Below are 12,418 nucleotides of genomic sequence, written 5' to 3'. Positions count from 1 at the left end.
CCTTGCCTTCACCCCATCCGCCAAACCCATCCGCAAATGTCCAAAGGGACCTACGCTGGGTTTTCTGTTTGCTCGCGCTGATACCATCTGGTGTATCATGACCCTGCCATGCCTTGTATTACTTTTTATGGTTGTGTTACCCATACAGCAACTCCTCTGACAACAATGGTAATTACACAGCAGCCTTGTTGTCTAGGGCCAACACTGTAATTAACTTGTGTCACTGCAGCATCCATGGTTATAATTGCAGCAAAAAAAAAAAAGTCTTATGGAAGTAGCATTTTTAGTTCTTGCTTTCAAAAATAACTTGACCAATTACACTGCTTAAAAAAATCAAACTTGTTTCCTTCCCCCCAAAAAAACATGGTTTCCTTTGCACAAAGCCCGCTGAAGCTATCCGTATGCCCCGTAACAAGATACATTAGCTGGCCTGTTGTAAGAGCGTCTAAAATGAAGAGGGAAAACAAACAAACAAACAAACATTTCTCCAAGTGATACTTACAGCTCCTCCAGGAAAGGGAAGTTCTTAAATGCATCTTCTGGTAATTGAGTAATGTTGTTCATGCTGATATCCCTGGGAAACATAAAGTTAAGAAGATCGTTAACTAAGTGATATTAGACTTCGAGCACTCAATTCAACAGAAAAATAATTAGGTGCTGAGATTTTGCAAAGAAGCAAGAAAAATGAGCATTAGATGACAGACACAGGAAGTGCCATAATTTGGCTTCAGAATGCAGAAAACAGAGAAAAGTTAAATCTTGTATTATAAATGATGTCCCATAGTTTAGAAAAGCACCCAGATCCTGGGTTTGCCTTGGGAACAAGGCTTACGAACACCATCTGCAATGAGTGAGTGGGTCAGTGTGGCTTCCCAGTGCTCTGTATTCAAAGCGCTGTACCTGACAAAATAGACAAATACCCCAGGACTTCATTAAAAAAAAAAAAATTTGCTGGCAAGCGTGGCTCTTTATGCCACTGTCAGGAACAATAAAACAGGTCCTAGCTGTATCCCAGTCATATTTTCTGCAAAACCTATAAAAGTCCTCCAGGTAATAGCTGTAAGTGGATTTCATTTTTAGCCTATGAACAGATGCAAGCTAGAAACAAGCGCATACATGACAGGTATGCAGCCCATTTCCAGCTTTCCCTTAGAGAGGCACCAGAAAGGAGAGAACTTGCTTGACAATGTAACTCAACAATTAACTAGTTTAAACAGCTAAAACATACTTTATTAACCATTTCCTTCTTCCCTGGCAGCTGCCTATTGAACTGGCTTTCTCCTTCCATACTCCACTTAATATCGAAAAGTGAAAGACAGGTTAGCAGCCTCTTAAGGGACAGTCCCACTCCGCAATGGGCTGGTTGCCTCACTCAGGTTCTTCTGCCTCTTGTCTCGTGTTAAAGTCTGTGGCTGAGCCCTCAAAGCCTCTCCTTTCTAGAAATCACCATGAAAATTCACACCTGTGATCATCCCTTTACCAGATTAGACATATTGGTATAAAAAGGCAGAAGAGAAACAAAGCACACAAAAACCAGCCAACCACAGAAACACTGTCATTTTTATTACTTCAGTCAGGTACAATTTTCCTTGAAAGGTGACAACTTCAGTACCAACGTAGGTGAGTCTCTTCTCCCCAACTTTCTTTTCACTAAAATTTAGAAATGGAATTTGCATCCCTCCTTACTAGTAAGCCCTTCCCAAGGCAGGTTTGGAAAACTTTTTGGCTTGGGCATAAGAATAACTGCAGCAACTAAAAACAACCATAGGAATAGCTAACATGTAGAGAATACTGATAAGACTGCGCATGAAATCTTACTTTACAAATGGGGAAACTGAGGCTTACTGAGCTTAAATCATCTCCCCAAGGCCACTCAACAAGTGGTGGAACAACAAGGAATGGGAACTCCAGGGTCCATGACCTTAACTGTGAGTCTTCTTAAATATCATGTGAATCCTGTTACTTCTCTCCAGTGGTAGTCAAGGTATAAAGCAGACCCTCTGTCCCACTATGGTTAAAAAGATGGAGGGATACCGCCCCCAAGACCTTGGCACAATCATCAATGAAACTCAGAAAGAACACTTTTGCTCGATGATTTAAAACAAAACAAAACTATTAATAGCTTTAGCAATTCAGGAACCAAAGTTCATATAAATGTCCTAGAACATGAAACTTCTCTTGAGATGAACCTTATGACCAGAGACTCACATGCATTCCAAAATTTTATTTCAAATTCTGTTAAAGATAACTTGTAAGAAAAATGAAATTAATATGCTTCTTCAGGGTCTCCGTATTTACAAACTAATATATGTTAAACTAACATGTTAAATAATTATTTTTAAACACAGGCCTGATACTACTTTAGTCAGCTTTCATTCTTCCCGGGGCCGGGGAAGGAAACCCTTTGTTTTTCATAAACAAGCAAGATACTGGAGCAATGGCACCAAAATAGGGGTCAGAAAAATCAGGCTCCACTCCTGCCACAGCCCATAGCTGCTGTTTAATCCTAGGCCTCACTTTGCTCATCTGTAAGAGGAGGGAGGTGAATTGATTGGCTGAGTGTCTTCCAAGCCTGACATTACATACTCCCATGATTCACCTTTTTCTGCAGTACTCATTCATCCAGGGGCACACCCTTTATGATGGAAATACATGCACTTCGTTTTATGGAAAGGTCATGTTTATGAAAAATTTACTCAACACAAAATTTAAAGACTATTCATTCGCAATTATAAAACTGAGTCACTCCCACTGTAAACACATTTGGCCTTCACAAGTAAAATCACTCTTAAGAATACAACAAAACTTTTCATCGTATTGAAAAGCAAACTAATAATCTGAGAACACAGCGATTCCATAAAATATCACACAGTTTGGGTGCTCTTTAGTCATATCCAATAAGTGGAGAAAGTGGGACAACCGTAATTTATTGCTTTACAAAAGGAGACACTCCATACAGCTGCCTCTTAACTTTGGCACACCTGAGTTCAGGTGTATCATAGTAACAGAAAAACTGATTAATTGCCTCACCAGAAAAAGACACATAATTAGAGAGAATTTATACTACATTATTCTCTGTATTCCAATTTTTTAAAACACATACACCTATATAATTCTCTCTCTCTCTTTTTTTTTTTTTTTTCCCTCAGAGGAACAAGACCTAACAGGTAGGTTTGCTCTGAGCTATAAAGGCAATTACTGGGACTCTATATTTACAAATGAATGTATGTTCAACACGAGGTAGTTTTGTTTCAAAGCTTCACATTCAGGGGCAACACTTGTTTCCAAATTGTTCTAAATTTCACACACCCCAAGTTTCTCTCTTCATATGTGCTTTCCCTCCTACTTTCCAGGGCTTCAGTTACAAAACATTGGTGAATAAAGTTAAAAAGGTGCTACAAGATGTTATCTCCAGAAAAGCACTGGAAACATGTGGTTACAGAGTATAAAGTGGGTGGGTACTCATTTAAAATAATGAGGGCTAATGGTGATAAACAACCTACAGACAGCCTTCCGAGTCCATTCCAGACCTGACACCACCAACACCAGCAAGCGAGCCGTAACCCTGGAAAGGGTGCTGGCGGTGATGAGTTAACTGTAACAAGTTACAGATGGAAGCGCTATGCCAGTAATTACACATATATTAGGCTCATAAGCCATAGAAATTATCAAAGTACATAAGAAAAGAAAGTTGTACAGAAATTTTTCAGCTAGAAGATACATCTCCAGATCAGTAACCCTGACATAAGGCGATGCAATCTTACCAGAAACATCTGGAATTAAAACAGTGATTAGCCACCCTGGGTTCCAAGAAGAAAAGAAATACAACATCAGAACCAAAAAAAATCATTCAAGGTCAGAGCACCACCAACTCATCAACACCTCTGAAGGGTAATTTCAAGACAACTGATGGGTTTCCTTGAAGGGAGCTCCGAGTAGTTGGAAGGCTTGGGAGCCAGATGGACCAAGGGCTACCTACAGATTCACTACCTGGGGCAAGCTGTTCATCTTTTCTCAGCCCTGCTTTCCTCATCTGGAATAATGGAAGTAGTAATGACTAGGTAAACCTTTGTAGACTGCTGTGAAGATCAGAAAATGGCAAGCCACATATAAGAAGCTAAGTAAGCAATAGTATTATCTTATCATCATCCATGTTTTTGCTGCGCTTGGAAGCTGTCTGAATTCAGCGGACCCAGAACGGGCTAAGGGCAGGTCAGGCATCACTCCGCCTTTGCGGCCTTCCTTCCCAGAAAGAAACCCCTGTTGCACAAGAGAAACACTAAATGGTGCAGAAGACTTAGAAGCTGATGTTGTTCCTGCCTATAAAAACTACACTCTAAACTCTAGAACCCCAAGTGCCAAAGATTTTAATTGGAAGAGCCCTTCAAGATGAAATGATTCATCTTAAAAGATAAAAGTTGAGGCCCAATTGCTAACAGAGTGAAGCACTCAGGAAGGAAGGAAGGAAGGAAGGAAGGAAGGAAGGAAGGAAGGAAGGAAGGAAGGAAGGAAATGAATTCCATTCTTATAGAAAACTTTTGAAAGAACAAGGGAACACAAGAGCCACTTTCAAAAAGATCAGGATGACCTCAAGCAGTTTAGTGATAAAGCAGGAGCTACAACCTAGAACTTTTACTTGGGGGAGTGGGATTCTTGAATGTATCTTTTCTATATGTATTTATTTGTTTTGTAACAGATTTCTTGATAGTTAGGTCTCTCAAGTTCCACTAACTGGAACAGAGCATACATCTGCATGCATATTACACTCACACAATGCAACACTTGCACATTTTTCACACAGAACTCAGAAATACAAAAGTATATCGCCCCACTAGAAAAATGAAGCTCAACACTCAAACACCAGTAGTCACTGATTTCAAAATTAAAAATTAAAGGGTGCAATTGTTTAATTTAAACTGCTAAATCTCCCCAGTGGTTAAACTCTCATCTTTTTTTTCCTCATAAAATTCACTAATGCTAAAGTATCTAGACAGTAAAGAGGAACATCATGTTTCAACAAGGTACCTTTTCAAATCCCTGTAAAAAGCTCCCTAAGCCAGCCTAACCTGTTTGCAATGGCCAAGTGTGTACCACTGTGGGCTCTGCCACTGCGTGCTTGCCAGGTCCGCCCCTTTCGCCACAGAATTCTTTAGGTTTAAATCTACTGTGACTGACCCAATGTTATCTAAATTTGAATAAGCCCTCCTACTAGTATTAGATAAAACTGTGCTGCTGCTGCCATATTGTTGACTGTATCTCAGCAGTTTAAAAAGTCAATTAACTAGATGTAGATTCTAGAGAACAGTGGGTTCTCTAGAAAATGGTGGTGATGTCTTTACACTCAATGAACACAAACTGATAATGATTAAGAACAAATACTATTCCAATGACTTTTCTAGGGTCTTTAGTAATCGACCCAACATTTCAGGCCAATCTTCAGTTAACAGATGTCTACAGTATGAACAAAAACTAAAACTAAATTTGAAAAATGCCTCTGGTAGAACAAATTTGAAAGCAAGGTACCTTCTCATCCACAAGTAGTACACACACACATATAACACCAAAGTTCTAGTCAAACCTCATGTAGAGTTTAATTTATTTTCTGACACGATTTCATATTTTTTGGGCAAGCCATCTCTTTTTCTCCCCACCTTTTTATAATAACAAAAAAACCCTCTGAAATACAAAGGAAACCATCTGCAATATCAATACCCAGAAATAACCACTGTTATATTTCATGGGTGTCATTACAGATGCATCTTCTATGCATAGTTTATACTTCTTACAAATAGGAAATTCCATAGTTATGAACACATTTATCTCTTGACACCTAAGATTCTTCATTTGCAAAATGAAAAATAAATGAAAGTGTATTTCATTTTTAATGAAAGTGTAAGTCTGAGAGTTGAATATAGCTATCTCAGTGCTATTTTTGGCAGGCCATGCATCATGGATGGGAACATCTTTGCTACTGGAAGCCACCAGGCCAAAGGAAAAGAGGTTAATTAAGGATTTTCCTTTTCAAGAAAAAAGGAAATGCACTGTAACCCATTTAACAAACATTTACAAAGCATCCATTATCCGCTCATGTGCTAGGATGGTGAGGCTTTTATAGCAAAAGGTATATTTGCAGTTCATTTTAAAATCGCCTTTTATTAAAATCCATCAGAAAAGTAAATAGAGAAAGGTTGCATATAGTATGTTAGTATTTACATAAAATTTACATAAAGTTTTAAGACACAAAATCCTAATGTATGCTATTTTTTGGATACATCTGAATACAATAAAAATACAAAAGCAAGTATAAGAATAATATGTACTAAGTTCAAGACTTTCGGGGTTCCTTTCGGGGGTGAAGGAAGAAGAAGCAATGGTAATCGGATTGGCGCAGGGTGTAGCTCTATTTGTTATGTTTTATTTTTTGGTAAAAATAAAGAGTGCCCTGAAGAAATTATGGCCAAATATTAAAATCTGTTAAATTTTGGGGATGGTTTCTATCCTGTTACGTTTTATGTGTTTATAATATTTCATACTTAAACATTTAAATTTGTTAGGACTAGAATGGAACATGTTTTTAATGTTTGGATTTCCACATATTATGTTATAAGCAGATTTCACTGAGTAATTGTTGCTTTGATAAAAACATGTTTTAAAACACTGTACAATTCATTAAAATTGGAGGAAAAAAATAAAATAATCCATCAGTCCAGTCGATTGCTAACTTGCTATGACTGTTTAAGACATTGTTGCCACATTCAATTAGCCTTTTTAAAAATGCATTATTTTGAAAACAACAGGAACAGCTACATATACATGAAGAATCTACTCTTCATTCCATGGAAACGGAGCCAAAACAGGATAGATGCCATTTTAGTCAGATTTTGCTCCAGGGATATTTCTGACCTTACATGTTTTGGCACTGCTGGAATCCAACTTTATGTCACAATAGACACCTTCTAATGCCACGTGCAACCTCTCTCCTACAGTTTTAGGAAGCAGGATAAATAGTCTACATGCTACCTGGCATTTTCTCTCTGGGGTTTCAAGCACAAAGGCTCAGTGCTCCCCAGCAGAAATAACCCAAAGCTTGCTTCTCTGAAACCTTGCAATCCTTGAGAGGATAGCTGCTACAATTACCACGCTAACACTTAAAAATAAATGTTAATTACTGCAGAGAAAACTTATCACCTTGCAAAGTCATTACCTATTTAAGGCGTTTAAACATCCTAGTATATAATCTTCCTAATAACACAGAAAGGCTAGAGAAAATGCCAGCTTCATAGCTTAAAAAATAATAAAAGTAAAACCTTTTTGCTATAGGAGATACAGAGAAAAATGTTTCATTCATTGATCTACTTTCATGGACTAAAACCTCTATTTTAGGGCCTGTTAGAACTTTTCCATTAAAGACTTTCAAAGCTGCATTGCCCTTGTTAAGTGAAAAGACATGAAATAGGCTGCAAGAAAATATTTGCAAAACATACATCAGATAAAGGGTTTGTATCTATCATATAGAAAGAACTCTCAAAACTCAGTAAAAACATAAACCTTATTGTACAATGGGCAAAAAAATTTGAACACTTCACCAAAGACTATTACACAAATGGCAGAGCACATAGAAAGCTGTACAACATTAGTCTTTAGGGAAACACAAATTAAATCACAATGAGATACCACATGACTATTAGAATGGCTAAAATATGAAAAAAACAATAACAGCTGACAACACCAAGTGCAGGTGAGGATGTGGAAAAACTGCTAGTGGCGATATAAAACAGTACAACCACTATGGAAAAGGTTGGCAGTTTCTTATAAAATTAAACATATGCTTATGACCATATGGCCCAGCAACGCTACTTATAAATAATATAATCACCAAAACCTTTAAATAACTTGAGTATCATTCCATTGGAGGGTGGATAAAGAAACTTTGGTGTATCTATAGAATGGAATAATAACAAGAAGCCGACTACTGATACAAGGAGCAGCAAGGATGAATCTCAATTATCTTATGATAAGTCAAAGAGGCCAGACGCAAAAGGCTCCCTATTGTACGATTCCATTTAGATGGCATTCTGGAGAAGGCACACTTTTAGAGGCAGAAAACAGATCAGTGGGGGCTCACAGATGGGAGGATAGGCTGGGAGAAAGGTTAGCTACAAAGGGACATGAGACAACTTCTTGGAGTGATGGCACTGTTCTCTGTCTTGATTTTGACGTGGTTGCATGATCGTTGTATTCATTTATCAAAACTCTTAGAACTGTGATGAAAAAGTGCAAATTGTACCATATGTAAACTAAACCTCCATACCTGTGTTAGCCTTTTATTAACAAGAGCATATACGATATTCCTTCCTCACATTTCTCCCAGAGGGAGAAAAATAATAATAATTCATCCTTTAGCTAGAGGTCCTCTTTCCCAGCTCTACCCCCAAATAATATGAGGCGCAGTGCTGGCTTGAGTCAGGAAAACTGCAGTGTTTTGTTTCGTTTTGTTTTCCCAACCTCTGCTGTCCACTTGCAGCCAGCCACTGGGCCAAGCCTCTTCATCCCCTCTTGATGAATTGGGCTCTTGTCTGTGTGCAGAGCAGAGGGTATACAAAGGCCAGTAAGACATAGTATCTATCTACCCTCAGGAGTGTTCTGGGGCAGTGGGCGAGGCCATAATTAAACAAGTAAATACTGTGATCAGTGCGGCACCGCCAGGGAAGGACCTCAGCCAAACGTGGAGGTGGAGGAGGGCTTCCCAAGACGGCGCTGTGGTGCCACACGTTGGAGGACACGTTACAGAGGCCGCTCTTTCAGCCCGTGGTCTCACTTGTGAGGCTGGCACTGTTTCTCCGAAGAGACGCAGCGGGCACATTCAGCAGAATAATTCTTCATTACTCAAGACGATCTTGCTCACTAGGGCGCTTGGCATCCCTGTTTCCGTGCTAATTAGTGTAACCAAAACATTCCCCAAACACTTCCGGCCCTCCCTTAAGAAGGTGGCAGCACAGAGAGGGATATGAAATCTATGTGGTGGGTGGCAAATGGCATTTTTTAAAAGAAATATAATGAATAGTTAGCATGAAAGTTATGTACAGCACATAGAAAAAGAATAAGTATTGTTTCGTGGCAATTATTTAGAATAGATTATATACAGAGGCATTATATATATATATATATATATATATATATATATATATATANTATGGAGAGAGAGAGAGAGAGAGAGAGAGAGAGAGAGAGAGAGAGAGAGAGAGAGAGAGAATGTAAAATGCAGTCCTCACTGAGTTTCATCGGAAAAAAAAAAAAAAAGTACATCCCGAAAGGCCTTGTTTGTCATCTCTAGAAATCAGAACATGATTCTAAAAGCATGGAAAGCTGCCAGGGGAAGTTGACGCGTATCAAGCTTGTTGTAGAATGATCGCTCCGGCAGCCATATATTACACGGGACACAAAGGGGAGAAGAAGAAACCCAGCCTCCGTGGAACTCAACTTCCTCTACTGTAAAATATCTTCTACTCATTAACTTCTCAGGTCCTTTCTAAATCTATCATTATGACTCTTACTTTGGCATCCCCGCGCCTGCACATTCCGTGCATAATTAGCAGAAAATAAGAAATGCTTAGATGCATGTTTTTCCTATATGTGAAGGCACATTTGCTTGTGTTAGCAAGTGTGTGAATGAGTCCAGACTTAAACATACCCCCTTCAGAATTACAAGGGTTCGGCAATTAAGAAAGACGCATGACTTCATCTCCAAAGGTAATATTTTATGCTGTAATTGTTTATGCTCTCAGTGAAGCAATACAGCCTAGGAGACATTTAAGGGTGTGTTCTTTACGGAGATGGTAACCCGACAAGTTAGAAATGAGAGAGAACAAAAAACCGGTGTGTAAATATCATACCACAAGCGAAAGGCAAGTGTGGCTTACATGACACATCCTTAAAAGGGTAACTTTAAAAAAATGAAACTAGTTGGGTTAATTCAATAGTTTCAAATATTGAAACAAGTTCCACTTGTTTACAGGGATTTTTTATTTTTGTCTTTTTAAACAGAGCCTTAGTGTTCAAGTGTGGGATGTATCCTGAAGAGAAAAATTTTAAATGTTCTAAATCTCAAGCAATGTTTACTAAATGGCAAAGAAAAATGAATATCAAAGGAGAAAAAAGAACATTCCTTTCTATCATTTGATCAAGTATCCCAAGCCATCTGGAATTGCATGGAACAGATAAGGGTTAAACGATAATATTCCTTGTTTTCTTGCTACTTAACGGGTGTTCTCAGACATTCTTTGGGCATCAACAGCTGTTCTGGTAACCCTAACGATGACAAAACAGTGCTCGTTACCAGCCAAGACACACAGACAAAATGCTATTTCCATACTCCATTTAACATCAACAAGAAGTATTGTAAGGACTGTCGTCTGTGCAGATTAGAAACACTCAATTACTTCATCCTAGCAGACAAAATACACTATTCATAAAGAAATCAATCCCACAGCATTTATTATGGTAAATATTCTAATTAACTAAATGCTTTATGTTTTACTATGGCTACACTTATTAACACCACAGCTAGGAAAACATTACTTCATGGCCCTAGCCTTCAAACAAGCACTCCCACGAAAACTTCTGTATAGACGCATATTTTTTAAACTTCAGCTCACAACCAATTAATGGGTTGTGAAATCATTTTAATGGGTCATAGCCAACTTTAAAAAAAAATTGAAATAGGAAAGAATAGACCAGGAAAATATCAGAATGCATCAATGTAGTAAAAGTAAGTCTGTTTCAGGAAATTTTGTTTCAGCATGTGTACTTCTATTTTCCAGATTGTAAAGTCTCACATTCGTATATATTATCCGTGAAACATAGTCAGAACCGTGAGTTCAAGGAATTGGCCATGCAAGCCAAATATTTCTTATTCCTCCATCCAACTGGGAGTCAAAATTACAGCTGCTTTCCCAGCACCATAAGTTTGTCCCAATGGATTCAGAAACCTTTAAAGTCTTCCTTCATCTTTGTCCACACCCTGGTACTTTCGTGTTTTAGTGACATTGGTTCTCTAAAATTGACAGTGACGGTATGAGAGAATGTCACAATGGGCTACCCTGAAATTTCTTTGTGAGAGAGAGAGCTATTTAAGAGTTTATTACACTACTACTTTCAACTGTTTTGACAGAATTGGCAATAAATAAGCTGAGTTAGCTAAATTTCTATTTAGCTACCCCCATGTTCTACTGGGGTTTTTAGGAGTATATGATAACATCATGACCTTTTTCACTCACTGTGCATAAAATGTTTACAAATAACCTACAAAACCATCCTCAGATAATGTAATGATTTAAGTTAAAAAAAAAATCTGCATTCCAGTACATCCCTTCTAATGCCCCAGTCCAAAAGGAACCTCCCAATAAGCACTGATTGTACTTCCAATGATCATCCCAGGCAAGAGAAACTTCAATATCTGAGACACTGAGACACTGACCTCATATGCTGAGGCAAGAGGAAAACGCTGAGTGATAGGCAGTCTACACCCTAAAATAAAGGTCAGTTGCCAGTGGTCAAGGCCTGACTGAACCTAGAGGCAGGCTCTCTGGGATTGCACCATCCCTGGTGAAGCAGGCTTTGAGGGACACTCGCTTGCCCCAGGCCATGAGGCATGCAACCCCTCCCTCCCTAAACACACACACCACACACTTGTCCCTTCTCCAGTCTGATGGCCATTTTTTAAAAGGCTTAAAAAACATCCTATCCTTAAAGAAAGGACTCAAAATTGTAACTGGGAATGACACAATCATTTCTGTTGACTCGACTACAACAGACGTTGATAATGACCGTTTATAAAAGCTCATTCAAGATATTCCCTTGGGAATGACTTACAACTCATTAAAGTCACTAATGATTTATCCTGTATTAGAAGAGACGTTATGCAATCAAATCTGAGATGATTCTGACTCTTTGGGAGCAAACACTCTCAAATCCAGTATTGTAATAGTCCTAAACAGTTCCATTGGTGAGAAGGCTTTAAGTTCTAAAACGTCCCCAAACCTTAAGTTCTTTTAATTTTTGCTTTCCATGTGGGTCAGGTTGTCCTTTGTTTCTTACCTGGGACAGAAAAGAATGGTCTACACCCTAAATTTGTTTATTAAAAAGAGAGATACACACACACTAGGCACTCTACATCCCTGGTTACTGATTTAGGATGTTCATCTGCAAAAATCTCTGAACTCTGCAGCTGACTTAATGTTTTATTGAAGCAGTTTTGTTACTAAATTAGTAAGCAGAGACTAAATAAGGTATTAGAAAATAAATTCCTATAAGGAAGAGAATATTTAATTCCCCAACCCCCAGTGAAACCAGATGCACACAACTGATTCACTCATACACACTTTCTTTCCCTCCCTCCCCCTCCCTCCCTCTCTCTCTC

At 38.5% G+C, this 12,418-nt stretch overlaps 1 protein-coding gene across 1 annotated transcript in view; it reads right to left on the bottom strand.

Annotated features, from left to right (window-relative positions):
* Positions 1–502: 502 nt before the first annotated feature.
* LOC109387026 (leucine-rich repeat-containing G-protein coupled receptor 4-like) overlaps positions 503–12,418 on the bottom strand; it is a gene marked incomplete at its 3' end in the record, with an annotated part of 52,137 nt that continues 40,221 nt past the window's right edge. Inside the window, exon 2 of the mRNA XM_019650699.1 lies at positions 503–574. Within this exon, the coding sequence (XP_019506244.1) occupies positions 503–574 (72 nt within the window). The remainder of the gene's footprint in view (positions 575–12,418) is intronic.

The sequence above is a fragment of the Hipposideros armiger genome, unplaced genomic scaffold (assembly GCF_001890085.2).
Source record: "Hipposideros armiger isolate ML-2016 unplaced genomic scaffold, ASM189008v1 scaffold_145, whole genome shotgun sequence".
Lineage (NCBI taxonomy): Eukaryota > Metazoa > Chordata > Mammalia > Chiroptera > Hipposideridae > Hipposideros > Hipposideros armiger.
Note: the sequence above shows the minus strand (reverse complement) of the source record. Positions and strands in the feature narration are given on the sequence as shown.